This window comes from Halichoeres trimaculatus, unplaced genomic scaffold (genome assembly GCF_033239565.1).
Source record: "Halichoeres trimaculatus isolate MK-OKI-2021-1 unplaced genomic scaffold, fHalTri1.1 fHalTri1_scaffold_3, whole genome shotgun sequence".
In the NCBI taxonomy this organism is placed as follows: Eukaryota; Metazoa; Chordata; class Actinopteri; order Labriformes; family Labridae; genus Halichoeres; species Halichoeres trimaculatus.
In genome coordinates, this window is record NW_027437181.1 from 5,700,626 (window position 1) to 5,714,643 (window position 14,018).

Genomic DNA, 14,018 nt, shown 5'->3' on the forward strand with positions numbered 1-14,018 from the left:
TGTATGTGGAGGAAAGGGACTGTTTGTGTCATACAACTCTTTCCTCACCTCCATGACTAAAAGCAGGGTGAGGACGGAGGTGGCACAGGGAGCTGATGTGCCAGATGGTGGCAGTCTATGAATAATTCATCCTCACCTCCAGTCAGACAGGTCCAAGCTGATCTGAGGTCAGCTGAATGACACAGGTGGCTGCTTTGCTGTGCATGCTGGGCCACAGGGAGGACCACCCAGGGGTGAACCAGACCAGGGTGGGCAGACGGGCTCTTGACGTACCCAAGATACCTCAGAATAGCTGACAGGAGAAAAAATACAACTTTGCACTTGAATCTTACTGTAGCGACAACACTTCTTTTAAAAACTAACATTAAAAACTGATTCTGCTGGAAGATGACTGTTTTTATTTGATTGTGGCCGCTTCAGAGCCTCATTGTTTACAATGGTGCCTCACAGGATCAGTCACCAAATCTTCCTCCTCATCATCCTGAACTCTTTTGTGATTGGTGGAGGTGTTACTGCGTCTGCACTGGGCAGGTACGTTCTGTTTACATCTCTCTTCTCCTTCTTCATGTCTGAATTCTTTAACTTGCAGCTCAACCATTTGGTAGAGCATTTTTTAAATAACTTGCTTTATCTCAATGAAAACATGTTGGACTGAGTAAAACCTGATTGGGTCATCTCTACAACTTGAATTTTTTTTTCTGAATTTTGTGGTGTCTGGTCTTTAACATCAACATTAAAAATACAAAAGATATTTTTTACTTTTATATCTTTTTTGATGGAACATTAAAGGTTTTAAAACTAAATTAAAATTGAATAGACCATTAACTTGACAATATTTAAAAGGTTAAACCCACCCTGAACCCACCTGCTGCAGTCTGAGGATGTTTGCACGAGATTTGTTCATGCCTTTTCTGATGTTTAAATACAAACCCCTAGTCACATGATTCATAAAAATGCATCCAGGAGGTGTTTCTTTCTAAAAGTTAAATAAATAAAAAACAAAGAATAAATTAATGTATAAAATATATCTTAAATATTTTAAATATATTTAAAAAAAAAACATATATGTGTGTATGTGTATTATTTATATATGACATATGCATAAATATATTAAGGATTTGTAAAATGTATTCATATAAAATTTAAGATTTAAATTACTTTATTTTATAAAAACTGAATCCGCAGAAAGGAGACTGTTTGTATTTGATTGTGGATGCTGCAGAGCCTCAGTGATCCTGCATCAAGCTCTGATCGTGGATCTGGTTTCTTTATAAAATTAACATATAAAATAATTCTTAAATGTTTAAAATATATATATATATATATATATATATATATATATATATATATATATATATATATATATATATATATATATATATATATATATATATATATATATATATATATATATATATATATATATACATATATATATATATATATATACATATATATATATATATATATACATACATACATATGTATTTATATTAAAATTTGAAAATTAAATTAATTCTATAATTCAATAAAGAATTTATGTATACACTTAAAAAATAAAGTATTAATTAGTGCTAAATATCTTATAAATGAGAAAAATTCTGCGTGCTCTGAGTAATATAGATATATATGTTTTCATGTTAAATTTTAAAATTAAATGAATTCTTTAATCCAATAAAGAATTTATATATACACTTAAAAAATAAAATATTCATTAGTGTCAAAATATTTTATAAATAAAAACAATTCTGCTTGCTCTGAGTAATATACATATATATGTTTTCATATTAAATTTTAAAATTAAATTAATTCCTTAATCCAATAAAGAATTTATATATACACTTAAAAAATAAAATATTAATTAGTGTCAAAATATTTTATAAATAAGAACAATTCTGCTTGCTCTGAGTAATGGAAAGGACTTTCAATACTCATCTGCCGATCAGTTTAGCAAAGGTTGAGTTTTAAACTCATCTACAGCAGGTGTGATAAAACCCAGATTATCCATCACTTTTCAGAAATTACTGGATTAGATTTTGCTCCTAAACTACAGCCTATTTGTTTAGGAGAGCTGATGATGACTCAGCAGAGCTACAACTTCTCTTTGACCCTGACCTCCTCAAACAGCAGAACACCTTTACTGATGGTACGGCATCCTCATGATGCTTTAATCCTGACATGACAAGTTTTTTTTTTTAATTGAACAAATCAGAGCTTCTCAGTTTGTGTGTTCATGTGTTTCTGCAGAATACGGCGAGATGCCTCCTCCTCTTCCACAACCTCCGAGCGCTGAAGATCCTTATGAACCAAACCTGGAGGCTGAATATTACTGATGGAAGCACAACAGATTCTGATGCATCTTAATCAGGATTAATGTTCCTTTCAAAATAAGAGCATGATGGAGTAAAAACAAGAGAAAATGGTCACCTCTTGGTCTTTTTCCTTCTGTCCCTCCTCTGCAAAATCTGAAATCCAAGACAAGGTTTGACCAATCGCGATGTGTGTATAAGTAATGTCAGATGCAATAACGACAGGACACAATAGATCTGCATTAAAATCTTTAAATAAAGAAAAATTCACACCTAAAAAATCCCAAAATAAAGAGAAATTTCACATACTACATCTGAATCCATACAGTGTTAAATTTATAATTACAGATATTAAATCATTTATTTATATATGGCATGTCTATACTCCCTTTGTATAGCCCCAGCTTCTTTACTTCGTCTCCTGTCTGCCTGATCGGCTTCTGAGAGGGGAACTTATAGAGAAGTCAGTTTCGATCTCTCGGTAAAAACACGATGGCTTTGATCGGCACCAACTTAGATCGATGATTCTTATCGTTAAAGGAACAAACTATGGGGACTGGTGAGATGTTCTGGGTGATGGTTTCCACATCATGGATCAATCTTTCCCTTACAGACATCTTGAGTTAAATTCAGGTGAGGCTAAATCATCTGTTAGAAACTTAAGTCAGTGATAAATGAAGGAGGAAGCTCACGTCTTGTTGCTTTTCACTGCAGAAATAAAATCTGTTCTGTTCTTGTTTCTCTTTGCACCATTTTTAGACACATTAAACCAAATCCACGCTCCACAGGCACAGAGCAGCTATTTTCTGGCAGAGTGAAAAAAAGCACAAGTCACATCCAACATACTTCAACTTCCCTATCCGCATTCAAACTCAACACACACTCCATGGCAACTCCTTGAAATGTTGTAATAAAGTGGAGTGATGAAGGTCACGATGATCTGATGAAGAAGAGGCACTACTAGTGAGGATATGAAGACACCAGAGTTCTGATTTGCTCCCTTTATAGCACCTGTACCCGCTGCTCCAAACGTCACCGCCTTGTTTTCTTCTGGCTCGCACGCCGAGGAGCATTTCATGTTTCTGATGAGGAGACCAGGAGGAGCACGTCTCTAGACCACCACAGCCAAAGATGGTGTAGTTCTACATATTTCATATAGACATGGTGAAAAGCGCAGAGTGTCTGGCATTAGACCCGGGTTTAAGGACTAAGGCTTTACTGTGTGGGGTCGTTTAGCTTAGCACTACCAAAAGAAGCTGCTGGAAGTTCAAAAGGAAAAATCTTCACGCGTTCAATCAACACCTTTTTTTTTCAATCGTTATCAAGGACAAGTGATGCTCCGTGCATTTCAGAGGTGAGAAGTTGCTCTAGATGATGCATATCTAACTGACTCCATTGGCACGTCAATTTCCAGTTTAAAGATTTTTTTCAAACTGCTTTTTCACCTACAGTAGTGATTTTTTTTTTTCAGCTGCTGTGCTACCTTTGCCGCTGCGTTTGGCCTCTGTGCTCACTTACTAAGTTTTGTTCTTTGACTGTATTTGAGAACAAGTTGTGAAGAAAAGGCCAAAACTTTCAGCAGCAGTATCCCTCTCAACCACTGGGTTCATTTTTTATTGCTCGTACATCTTTTATAACAAATCAATGAATTTATCCATAAAAAATTTAAAAAGAATATAAAAAACAACATTTTCATGAAGATGAAGTTTTGAAAACCAGAGGCCTCAAATGGTCAGAGTTTGGCATCTTTAGAGTTATTACTCAATAGCTACACAGATTTCATAATTGTTACAAACTATCTAATGACACAGATCATTAATGTTTATTTTCTAACTGTCAGAGAGGCTCTTTACATACTACAGACATGTTGAACATGTTTTATGTTAAGTCTTTGTGAGGCTAAGTTTCTTTTTTAATTTTCTGGCATTTTTCTTTACTCGTAGTGTGGTGCAAAGGGAACGATGGTATCAGGAATGCTTGCTTTACTTGTGCATCTTTGGCCTTGAACACATTTAGCCAGCTATTTTCGGGCTTCTATGTGAAACCACGAAATGTGAGTTTTCCAAAATCTTCACTTTGGCCGGGGTTTTCAGACAATATCGTTTTCAGTAACGTAAAACTGCGGTTTCGTGTGGACGACAAGTGTAAACGTATGAAAATATATGCACTTTCCGAGATACCTGGCGGCGTGTGGACGTGGTCTTAAAGGGTATATTCACACCTGGCTTGTTTGGGGCAGTTGTTCCAAAACAGTGAGCACTCATCCCTTAAGTCCTGTTCGTTTGGGCACATGGACACAGCAGTTTGCATGCGGATGCTGGAGATACAAGTGAGTCAAAAACAGAGCCCTGTAGCAGCTCTTTTGCAGTGACAACACAATCACCTGGGTAAACACCAGAAAAAAATGAAATCTTATCAATTGTTTTTGTCTTATTTTCAGTTAAAAAAATCTTTTTATACCCTATATGAGCCACATTCACCTGACTGTTCCAGAAAATGTTTTAAGTTATTTAAAGACTAAAATGAGGTCTGAACTACTTGTAACAAGTTGCAAAAATCTGCCAATGGAACAAGAGAAAAGTTACTTGTATTAAGACATTATTCTAGTTTTAAGCTAATTTTCTAGCAAATTTTTCTTGTTCCACTGGCAGACTTTTTTTTACCTGTTCCAAGCAATTTAGACCTCATTTTTGTCTTTGAATAACTCAAAACATGACATCTTTCTGGACTGACCAGTTGAATGTGGCTCATATTAGGTATAACAATTTTTTTAACTTAAATTAAGACAAAACACTTGGTACGCAGTTTTTTGCAGTGAACCAGCACAATGGGTTGCCTACCATTCAGTCAAAATTATAGATGAAGTCTCTATGAGGCGACACGTCTTTGTCTTAACATGTGCATCAGCACATTATTTCTAGATGCAGTCTGGATGATATAGCGAACAATGGTTCATTTGCCAGATGAACACTTTGACACGAACTAGCCACACACGCTGCTGATGCTCTCTGGCTCTATGGCCCAGCTTCTGGGTAAGATTTCTGACCAATGAGAGAAAAATTTGATCACACATGGCATTTTTTTTTAACAACTTTGTACCGCAAGAGACTTTTGCCATATGAACATAAACGAACCAAGTGACAACTGCAACAGTTGTTTCATTTTTTGCCCCTGAATCAGAACAAAGCAAACAAATTACTGGTGTGAACACACCCTGTGCAATGTGCTGTGTTGATAATGCAGCCAATACGCAAACGCAACAACCTGCAATATCTCAAGTGTCCACTAGGGGCCGAATGCAAAAAGCCAAATAATTACAAACAGGTCTGATTTAGAAAAATAATTATTTTGCAGCAAAACAACAAAAATCTTAGAGCCCTGTTCAAATATCTAAAGAGATAGATATTTAAAGAAGCAGATTGATTTTTGATCAGTGTTTGTCGGCCTCTTTGTGTTTTCTTTTTGGCTGCTCTGGCACTTTCTTCATTTTACCTGTAGTATAATGCACAGGAAACATCAGGAATATCTGTTTTTCTTGTGCAGCTTTAAGCCTCATCCAGTAACAACCTGCTCTGTAAACTGCAGTTCCTCAAGTGTCCACTTGGGGCCCGCTGCGAAAACCATCAATCCCCTTTTGGTCTAATGATGATTTATCTTTTTTTTTTCTTTTGAAGCAGAAGTGATTTAAAGTAAGCACTGTGAGCGCCAGAAGGTGATCAACATTTTCTGATACTTCTGATGAAACGTGGAGATTTCACACCTGGAAATACGAGGAGCATCACTTGAAGCTGGAGTGCTAAAGGTGGATTTTTTTTTTTCGTTGTCTCTGAACGATGTGAATATCACCTTCATATCAGGTGTGCTAAAGGATAAATTCACTGTTCCTACATGAGGACTTGTTTCACTAAGTGTACATTTTTCAGTGTGAGGATGTTAATCAGTAAATATACACTTTCCTTTTTCTCAGACTCGCTTTTCTTCGTCTCAGCCACACTTCACGTTGCTTCAGTCCCGTACGGCTCCTGGGCTTTCAGCGATGCTACAGGCTAACTAGCGCTGCCAAGGTTGCGGTGATACAATGTTTGTGCTTTCCATGGGCAGCCGTCTAACCGCCTCTTCACTGACTCCTTTTTGCATATTTTTTTCCATCCTCCTTTGGCTCATTTTCATCTCTCTGAACACACCGCTGTACCAACACTTGATCATCCTTTTCCATCTGGTTTGTCAGATGTGTTAATTGAGTCTTTTTTAGGTTTAGATATGACTGTCCTTCATGCAGATTTATGTTATGATACAGTGAACTGTACAGGGCTGTGGTTGAAGGCAGGGCGGGGCTATTCCAGGTAGATGTCCTCTGTGGGGCACGAGAACTCCACAAACTCCTTATAGTACAACTGGAACGCTTTCCTGAAAGACACAGACATTTCATTTAACTTACAGACCAAAAACTCAACACATACATCAATGCTACACCACATCTTTAAGTTCCTTTAAGTTGTATCCTCATAGACTGTTTTTCTCTGAAAATCTGAAACACAGTCTCTGTGCTTTTGATAATCTTCAACAAAATGTGATTTAACAACCAACACAGCAACCTGATCAGGTTGTTTGGTCAGTTAGCATTTAGCATCCTTCGGTTTAAGGCCCCGTTAACATGACAACGTTTCATCTGAAAACACTAAAATGCAGTGAAATCTATCTGGCTACTCAAAGGCTCAAAGTAGTTTGTTGTTAGATGTGGTGCAGCGTAGAGAGTTCAGGAGTATTTAGCAGAGCAGACTTGGTAGGATTGGATTATAATCATGCCAGGACAGCACTTCTTGATTTTACCACAAAGTGAGGAAATAAGATACTTTCAGTTTGCATAATCTGGTTTTAATTGATTACTGTAATAGCTGCTTGTTTTTGGCATGCAAGAGAGCCGATTGAAAACAACTTAAAGGCCCTGTGAGGACTTTAGAAGTGATCTTGAAATAGTCTTTCTTTGCCTGTTCATGATCCATGATCTTAAATGAGACCATCAGCACCAAAATTAGTCATTTCTAAAAGCTTTGTCTCAGTTTCAGTGGTTCATTTGACTGTTTTCAGGAGAACACAAATCAATTTACAGCACTTGGACAGAAAGTCAAATGCACGCCTTCCCAAGAGTCATGTCCTTATGACAGTAGGTGATGATGCTCATGGGAAATGGAGTCTTTATCTTTGAAAACACTGGTGATGCTATCACTATAAAGCAGATAGTCCAGATAGAGCCTTAAACTTTTAGTTTAATATTTTGACATTTGAGGTAGCTGGATTTATTCACATGAACGACGTGCTATGGAAAAACAAAACAAAAGACGAAAAACAAAACATTTTAAAGTGATACTCCGGGATGGAACAAGTTGGGTCCTATCACAAGGTTTAGGGCAGAAATTACCCCTACAGCAGTGTTTTTGTGCAGCAGAAGCCCAGAGCGCTCGCACCAAACACCCCCTCCCCTCCATTCACACGGAAATGCTGGGGAACTGACAATGCTGTAGTAGGCATGCCAGGCCTGTAGTTGGCGCAATAACTGTCTTGTCCAGAAGCGGCTTTTGGTAGATCTCCACTGAAGTAGAGTTGGGCCGATCATCTGGTGTATTGGTGAATACTGAGAGCAGAAGTGAAGTAACAGATGCTAATTTTGTTGAAAGACAGACAGCTGTATCAGCAGAATCAGCAGCACAAGTACAACAAGGCAGTCTGCCACAATTGTAACAACGGTACTGTGGGACTGTTGTATGCGCTTGCGTAAAGAGGAGCATGATGTCAGCGTTCCCACTGAAAATGCCGGCTTGCTGTTTACACGGCAACGTTGTCAGCAGCGTTTCAGAAAACCTCCACTCTGGACGCAGTTTTAAAAAGTTCGCATTTCAGGTCGGCCAAAACGTAGGCTAAACGTGAGGCCAAAGCACAACAAAACTTTTGCATTTCACCCTAAAACCATTTTATTGTAAACAGCCCCTAAGTTTACGTGACCAGGATGTTGCTTTTTCTGTTTTTGCAGGGCAGTGAAAGAAACCAATGCACTCCAGTGTTAGCATGAACACTTTGGGCCTGATCAACTAAGATCCCAAATAACAAGCACTAAGTTGTGTGAGCAATCCCCAAAAATGCATGTGCAATTAGTGGGCGTGTTGCAGGTGATCTGCTAAGGCTACTGTGTAATTATTATCTGGGGCAAACTACCCTCTTTAATGAGGATTTAGTGTGTGCTACCTGCTGTCAACATGTTTGGGAGAGCAGAGAGGCCGTAAACAAAAAATAAAGTTTGAATCCATGGAGTCGGAGAACTGAAGCGTATGGGTCACAGGCTGCTGCACAAGAGGTAAGAGCTGTGTCCAATGTGGCGCGCACCCTCCGCTACGACACTTGGGTATATGAAGCTACAAGTCAGTGCTGTGTCTGAGCTGACAATGATCATCAATGCCCTGGCAACAGTAGGAGGTCATTCAGTGGCAGTGATCCTTCAACTGAGAAGCCAACGAATGAAGGGAGAGGTTCATCTCCTGTGCTCTCCAAAGACAACAGGGGCTGTACGTTCATTACGCATGGACTCCAGTGCAGCCGGTGTAAACACAAAGTCCCAGGTAAAAATTTGCTTTGGGGGTGTAGATGGCCTAGTGGTTTAGGTCGTGCCCCATGAGGTTGGCCCTCAAGTGGGTGGCCAGGGTTCCAGTCCAGCCCATGGCCTGTTCCACCCAATGTTGCTCCCCACTCTCGCCCCCTTTCCTACTCTATTCACTGTCCTCTACTCTATCATTAAAGGCATAGTCGGTAAGCTTATATATTAAACTGTCAACTCACCCTACTGACTCTGCGATAGGCTTGGTGGAGTCTTCAGACACAAACACATGACAGGCGAATCTCTGGTCTGCTGGATGCTTCGTGATGAAACCAAAATATCTGCAGAGGACACAAAGAAAAGGATTAAGTTCTCTAAAGATGGAGGGTTAGAGGGTTGCTATTCCTTCAATCAGTCAGTACAACACATGAGACTTGTTCCTTCATGAGACTTGTCATCTTTCAGGCTGTCCTGCCTTCACTTACTTGCTGTTTTTGGGATGATATCCACAGAAAGAGACGTTCTTTAGCTGGAAGAAGTGATTACACTCATTGCTCTGCAGGAAAAACAAACACATAGAAGAGCAGAGTTAAATGTCTGACACCAAGATGTAAAATTAGAGAGAAATGTTCATTACACTCAAAGGAAGAATGTTTGACCTGTCAACAAGACCCCTTCTTTGTATTATTATCAAACTTTAATTTGTGATCATACAGCATGAACTTTGCAGCTTAATGACTCAGTGAGAGGATCTTTACTGTGGTTTGTGTTGGGCCGGATTAAGATGTCCTTTCTTTTGGTTTTCAGAAGATGTCACATGTCAAAAATGCTTCTTTACATGGCGGCTATTTGTGAGAGAAACAGTCTGTTGTTTGAGAGGGACCCAAACAATGTGTCATCTCTTCAAATATTTGAAGACAAGAGACTAAAGTCAAGCTAAATTAATGTTTTCTCATATGTTTTTAACATCAATCATGTCAAAAAATGGTTATCAATATTAAGTGTTAGGTTAAGAATAGTTCCCTTGATGCACAGCACTCTGAACAGCTAATTAAAAAAACAAACAAACATGTGATTGCAACACAAGGTTCTCAGATTGTGACATACCAAGTTTTTAAAAAGGCAAATTTATCATTTTGAAAAGAGAAACAAAACTTTGGTGCATGGCAACAGCGGAGGAAGCTTCTAGAGTACTTAGTTCTGAAATGCTGGGTGGCTTAAAGAGACAGTAGCTGATATGAGGAGTTTAGAGGACACCTGTCTGATAGAATTATTAGTTTTAGCTGTAAATCATGCAAAGCTGCTCCAGAGCCACTAGAAGAACAATTTAAAGCCGAGAAGTTGAGAGTGACACTGCCTCTTTAAAGTCTTCTAAACAAACTTTTATTCTGAATCATAAACCCCGGTTAAACAGCAATACGTATGACCTTCAGTGTTAGAGGAGCTCTCATATACAGAGCAGCAAAATGTTTCATGAAGGAAGAAAAATAAGTCAGATGTAAAACTATCAGCAGTATTAAAGATAAAAGAAATATAAAATTCTCCCTCTTCATTTTCTTCAGTTTGAGGAACCAGAGGTGAAAATTTTCTGCCTTAAAATATAAAAAAAAAGTCAAATAAAATCCAACAGCTATGTTTGAACCTGAGCCCTTTCTCTAAACCAGCAAACACTTCCTCATGGTCCTGTCTGCTTTAATGACAAACTGTGTGCAGTACCTATCAACAGCCACATGAGGGCAGCATGCCTCAAACCTTTGGTGTCATTCTTGCATGCAGACAAGCTTTTATTTGAGTCAACCTCCTCATTTCTTTACATAAGAGAGACAAACGGGCAGTGAAGGTCTTACTCTGTCACAGGCGTAGTAATCCTCCTGGACGGAGAGCTTGATGCCTTTCACGCTGATGTCCAGGATGCAGGAGGACGGAGGGTTGTACTTCACTGTCATCCTTCTGTTGGTAGCAATCTGGAAGATGTGATGTGAGAGGGAAGACTTGATAACTATATTTTTTAACCCCATTGGTAAATTTTCTTTAAGCTTTTCAGGTGTCATTTTTGTCTCTCAATATCTTGAGTACAGTTTTCAAGACTTTTCAGGCGAATGCGGTTCACATTAAGTTTAATAAGACACAAATATTTGCTTCAATTCCAGTTTTTTAGTACATCAGTATCTGTAAGGCTCTCAGAGGAACATACAAACATGCAGGAACAGGCCCAGCATGACTCCATACTGTACCTTCTGCATAGCTGCACACAGAACATCGTTCCCTTTATGGAACGGCACTTGAACTGAGCCCAGGAACTTCAACCTGTATCTGTCCATCCATTCACCGCTCTTCACTGCACAGACAAAAAGAGGAAGGGATGGCATTTATTTAGCTTTGTCCTACAATAAAGGAGCAATAGCACATCTTTTTTTTTTTTTTTACAGTAAAGGCTCCTTATCGTCTCCACTTGCATCGTTTGACTCTGTCAGTTAAACAGTTTATAGTTGTATCAGATCAAACTCTACACTACAACTCTCTCATATCTGACTCTGTATCATCCCTACAGCTGCTGCGTTCCTCTCTGACCTCCCTGCTTTGTCTCTTTGTAAAAAGATGCTCTGAATATGAATGACTTCTATATTTAGACCTCTCTCTGCAACTAGCGTGCAGCGACTCAAAGGAGCACGTGTGTACTCATGTACGGAGAGTAAAAAAAAAACTAAAAACCAAAAAAATGAGCTGGCCTACTTGAGCTCATTCCTTGTATTTTGTCTGTGAGATCTGATTCAAATAAGACTGTAGTAAACTTGAATAGGGCTGAAACCTGCAATGATCCTAGCTTGACTTATTTGCCTCTAGCTCAGTTTGATTTTGAAAAACTGAAATTTGACAGGAATATTTTGCTGAGATGGAAAGAAAACCATGTTAAGTCTTAAAAGTAGTAAAACTCATGGTATAAAAGACAATTTCACATGTCTGTCTGAGCCCTTTGATATCTAAGGATGGGTGGACAAGATCATTTCGTTAGCCTGGTAGCAAATTGGCTAAGTCATGTTTTACAGCTTTCAGAAAAAAAGATAAAAAAAAGTATGTATAATTATTAGGGGTGGGTAAAAATATTGATTAATCGATGCATCACAATATTTCTGACAATATGGCAACCAAAGCAAGCAGCAGCAGTGTAAAGTCAGCCCTTTAAACTTTTCAGTCTGAATCATAAATAATTTTTACTCACAAGAAAAATGTTAAAACTATGGAATATGGCTGAGACACATGATTGTCGTTTTTGTTATCAGGAGTCTGAATCCACCTTGCATTTGTTTTGGCACTGTCTCATAGTGTACTTGTTTTGGAAAGATGTTGAGGAAATGTGTTTAGAAACTGGCTTGTCTTTAAAATTAGATTTTGTTTCTGTACTTTTAGGAAAATTTGTAGATAGTTATGACTTAGTTAACCTAATTATTGTTCTGGGTAAACGATTTATCTTTAAGGCCATAAATAGATCTTCACTTAATATTATTTACATTAAAAGATTTATTCAGTGATATATAGTTTTAGAAGGTTATATGGTCGAAACGGACAATGATGCCAAAACGTATGAAAGGAGATGGGAGGTTCTTAAATATTTATTTTTGAAAATGTAAACTGAATTGGTCTTTATACATACAATTTTTTTTTGTACCATGTGTAGTTATGTGTGGGAGGTGAGGGTGAGTGGGGTGTATCATGTGTTTTTGTTGTATTGTTTGTTTGTGTCATAAATTAATAGAATTAAAAAAAAGAAAAAAAAACTTTTCAGTCTGACGTTTGGGCTGTTCTATTGTTTAAAAATGTGAGGTGACATACCATATATGTTCACATGAGCATAAAAAATAAATATTTAAAAATTGTCAACAGAAACGATATTTGTTTATGTCGGCGTCTTTCCGAATTAGTGCTGCACGATTTGGGGAAAAGGTGCGATTTGCGATTAGGTAGACAATATTGCGATTGCGATTGTGCTTGCGATTTAATAAAAAAAGTTGTGTCATGATGAGTCTACAGACTTGCTTGGTTATCATGGAGAAAAATCTGAATTGCATGTGCTGACATTGCGATTGCGATTGCGATTGCGATAATCGTGCAGCCCTATTCCGAATCGATGTCAAAGCATTTAAATCAGTATTGAACCAACCAAAAGAATCAAAATTGAATGGAATCATCTGGTTCTCAACAATGCCCAGCCCTAATAACTACTGTTTTTATTACTTAAAAAAAATATATATATATTACGTATTTATTATCTAAATTATAATTTTCAGATCGTTTATGTTGTTCCATTTTATATTTGACTCTAGCAATCATGCTACAAGGCTCAAAAAATAATAATTTAAACATTTATAATACATGAGGCAATTTTGCTATTAGGCTAACAATTTTTATCGTTAGCATACCGATCAATCAGATCAAAGTTCAATCTTTGCTAGACATTCTGTAAAAAGTGAACTTTTTGTGAGTGTCTGGAGTTACAGCCTGAAGAACATATTGCAACATCTTGACTTGAACCCTGACAAACACCCTTCTTGAAGTGTTTATAGTGTCACTACCTTTGTCGCTATCCGAGTCCTTGGCGACCTCTATGGCGTAGTACGCAGGGAAGATCCCTCGAGCACCGGTCCGCATGTTGTAACCCTCGTACCAATAATCCTCTGACTGCACCTCCACCAGCAGTGGATCGTCCACTTCCAGCTCCAACTCATCGTCGTGTCGAGGGACGAACCTGTGGACAAAGGAAATTCATAAGTGTGAAGCACAGTGTTTAGTAAACTGCTTCTCCTTGAGGAAAATGTTCTCCATTAGGGGGCGGTATGGGGAAATATGCCAGTATGTTTTTATGGCAGGGTGAGGATCTGGATTTTATCAGAATTGTTTCTCAATTTTCAAACTTTTTTTTGTTTTTTTTTGTTTACCTTTAAAAGCATTTTTTAGCGCCAAATATTTCTGATTCTGTTCATTTTTTTTTGCCATGTCATCACTTTAATCTAGTTGTTCTCTGATGTGTTTTTTTTTTTATTTCTCACATTTTCACATCATGATAAATCCATTTATGTAAAGACTTCAGTTGTAAGAGTTGTTGAATTTCTGCAGAATGTACAGAG

The 14,018-nt window shown here is 37.8% G+C and overlaps 1 protein-coding gene across 2 annotated transcripts in view; it reads right to left on the reverse strand.

Moving 5' to 3' along the window:
• Positions 1 to 5,794: 5,794 nt before the first annotated feature.
• The window catches only part of mapk8ip1b (mitogen-activated protein kinase 8 interacting protein 1b), a 66,013-nt gene continuing 57,789 nt past the window's right edge, over positions 5,795 to 14,018 (reverse strand). For both annotated transcript variants that reach the window (XM_074667000.1, XM_074667001.1), the window contains exons 7-12: positions 13,467 to 13,639; positions 11,130 to 11,233; positions 10,743 to 10,859; positions 9,381 to 9,451; positions 9,138 to 9,236; positions 5,795 to 6,716 (exon numbers count right to left, since the gene is read on the reverse strand). In XM_074667000.1, the coding sequence (XP_074523101.1) occupies positions 6,644 to 6,716; positions 9,138 to 9,236; positions 9,381 to 9,451; positions 10,743 to 10,859; positions 11,130 to 11,233; positions 13,467 to 13,639 (637 nt within the window). In that variant the 3' untranslated portion in view covers positions 5,795 to 6,643. The remainder of the gene's footprint in view (positions 6,717 to 9,137; positions 9,237 to 9,380; positions 9,452 to 10,742; positions 10,860 to 11,129; positions 11,234 to 13,466; positions 13,640 to 14,018) is intronic.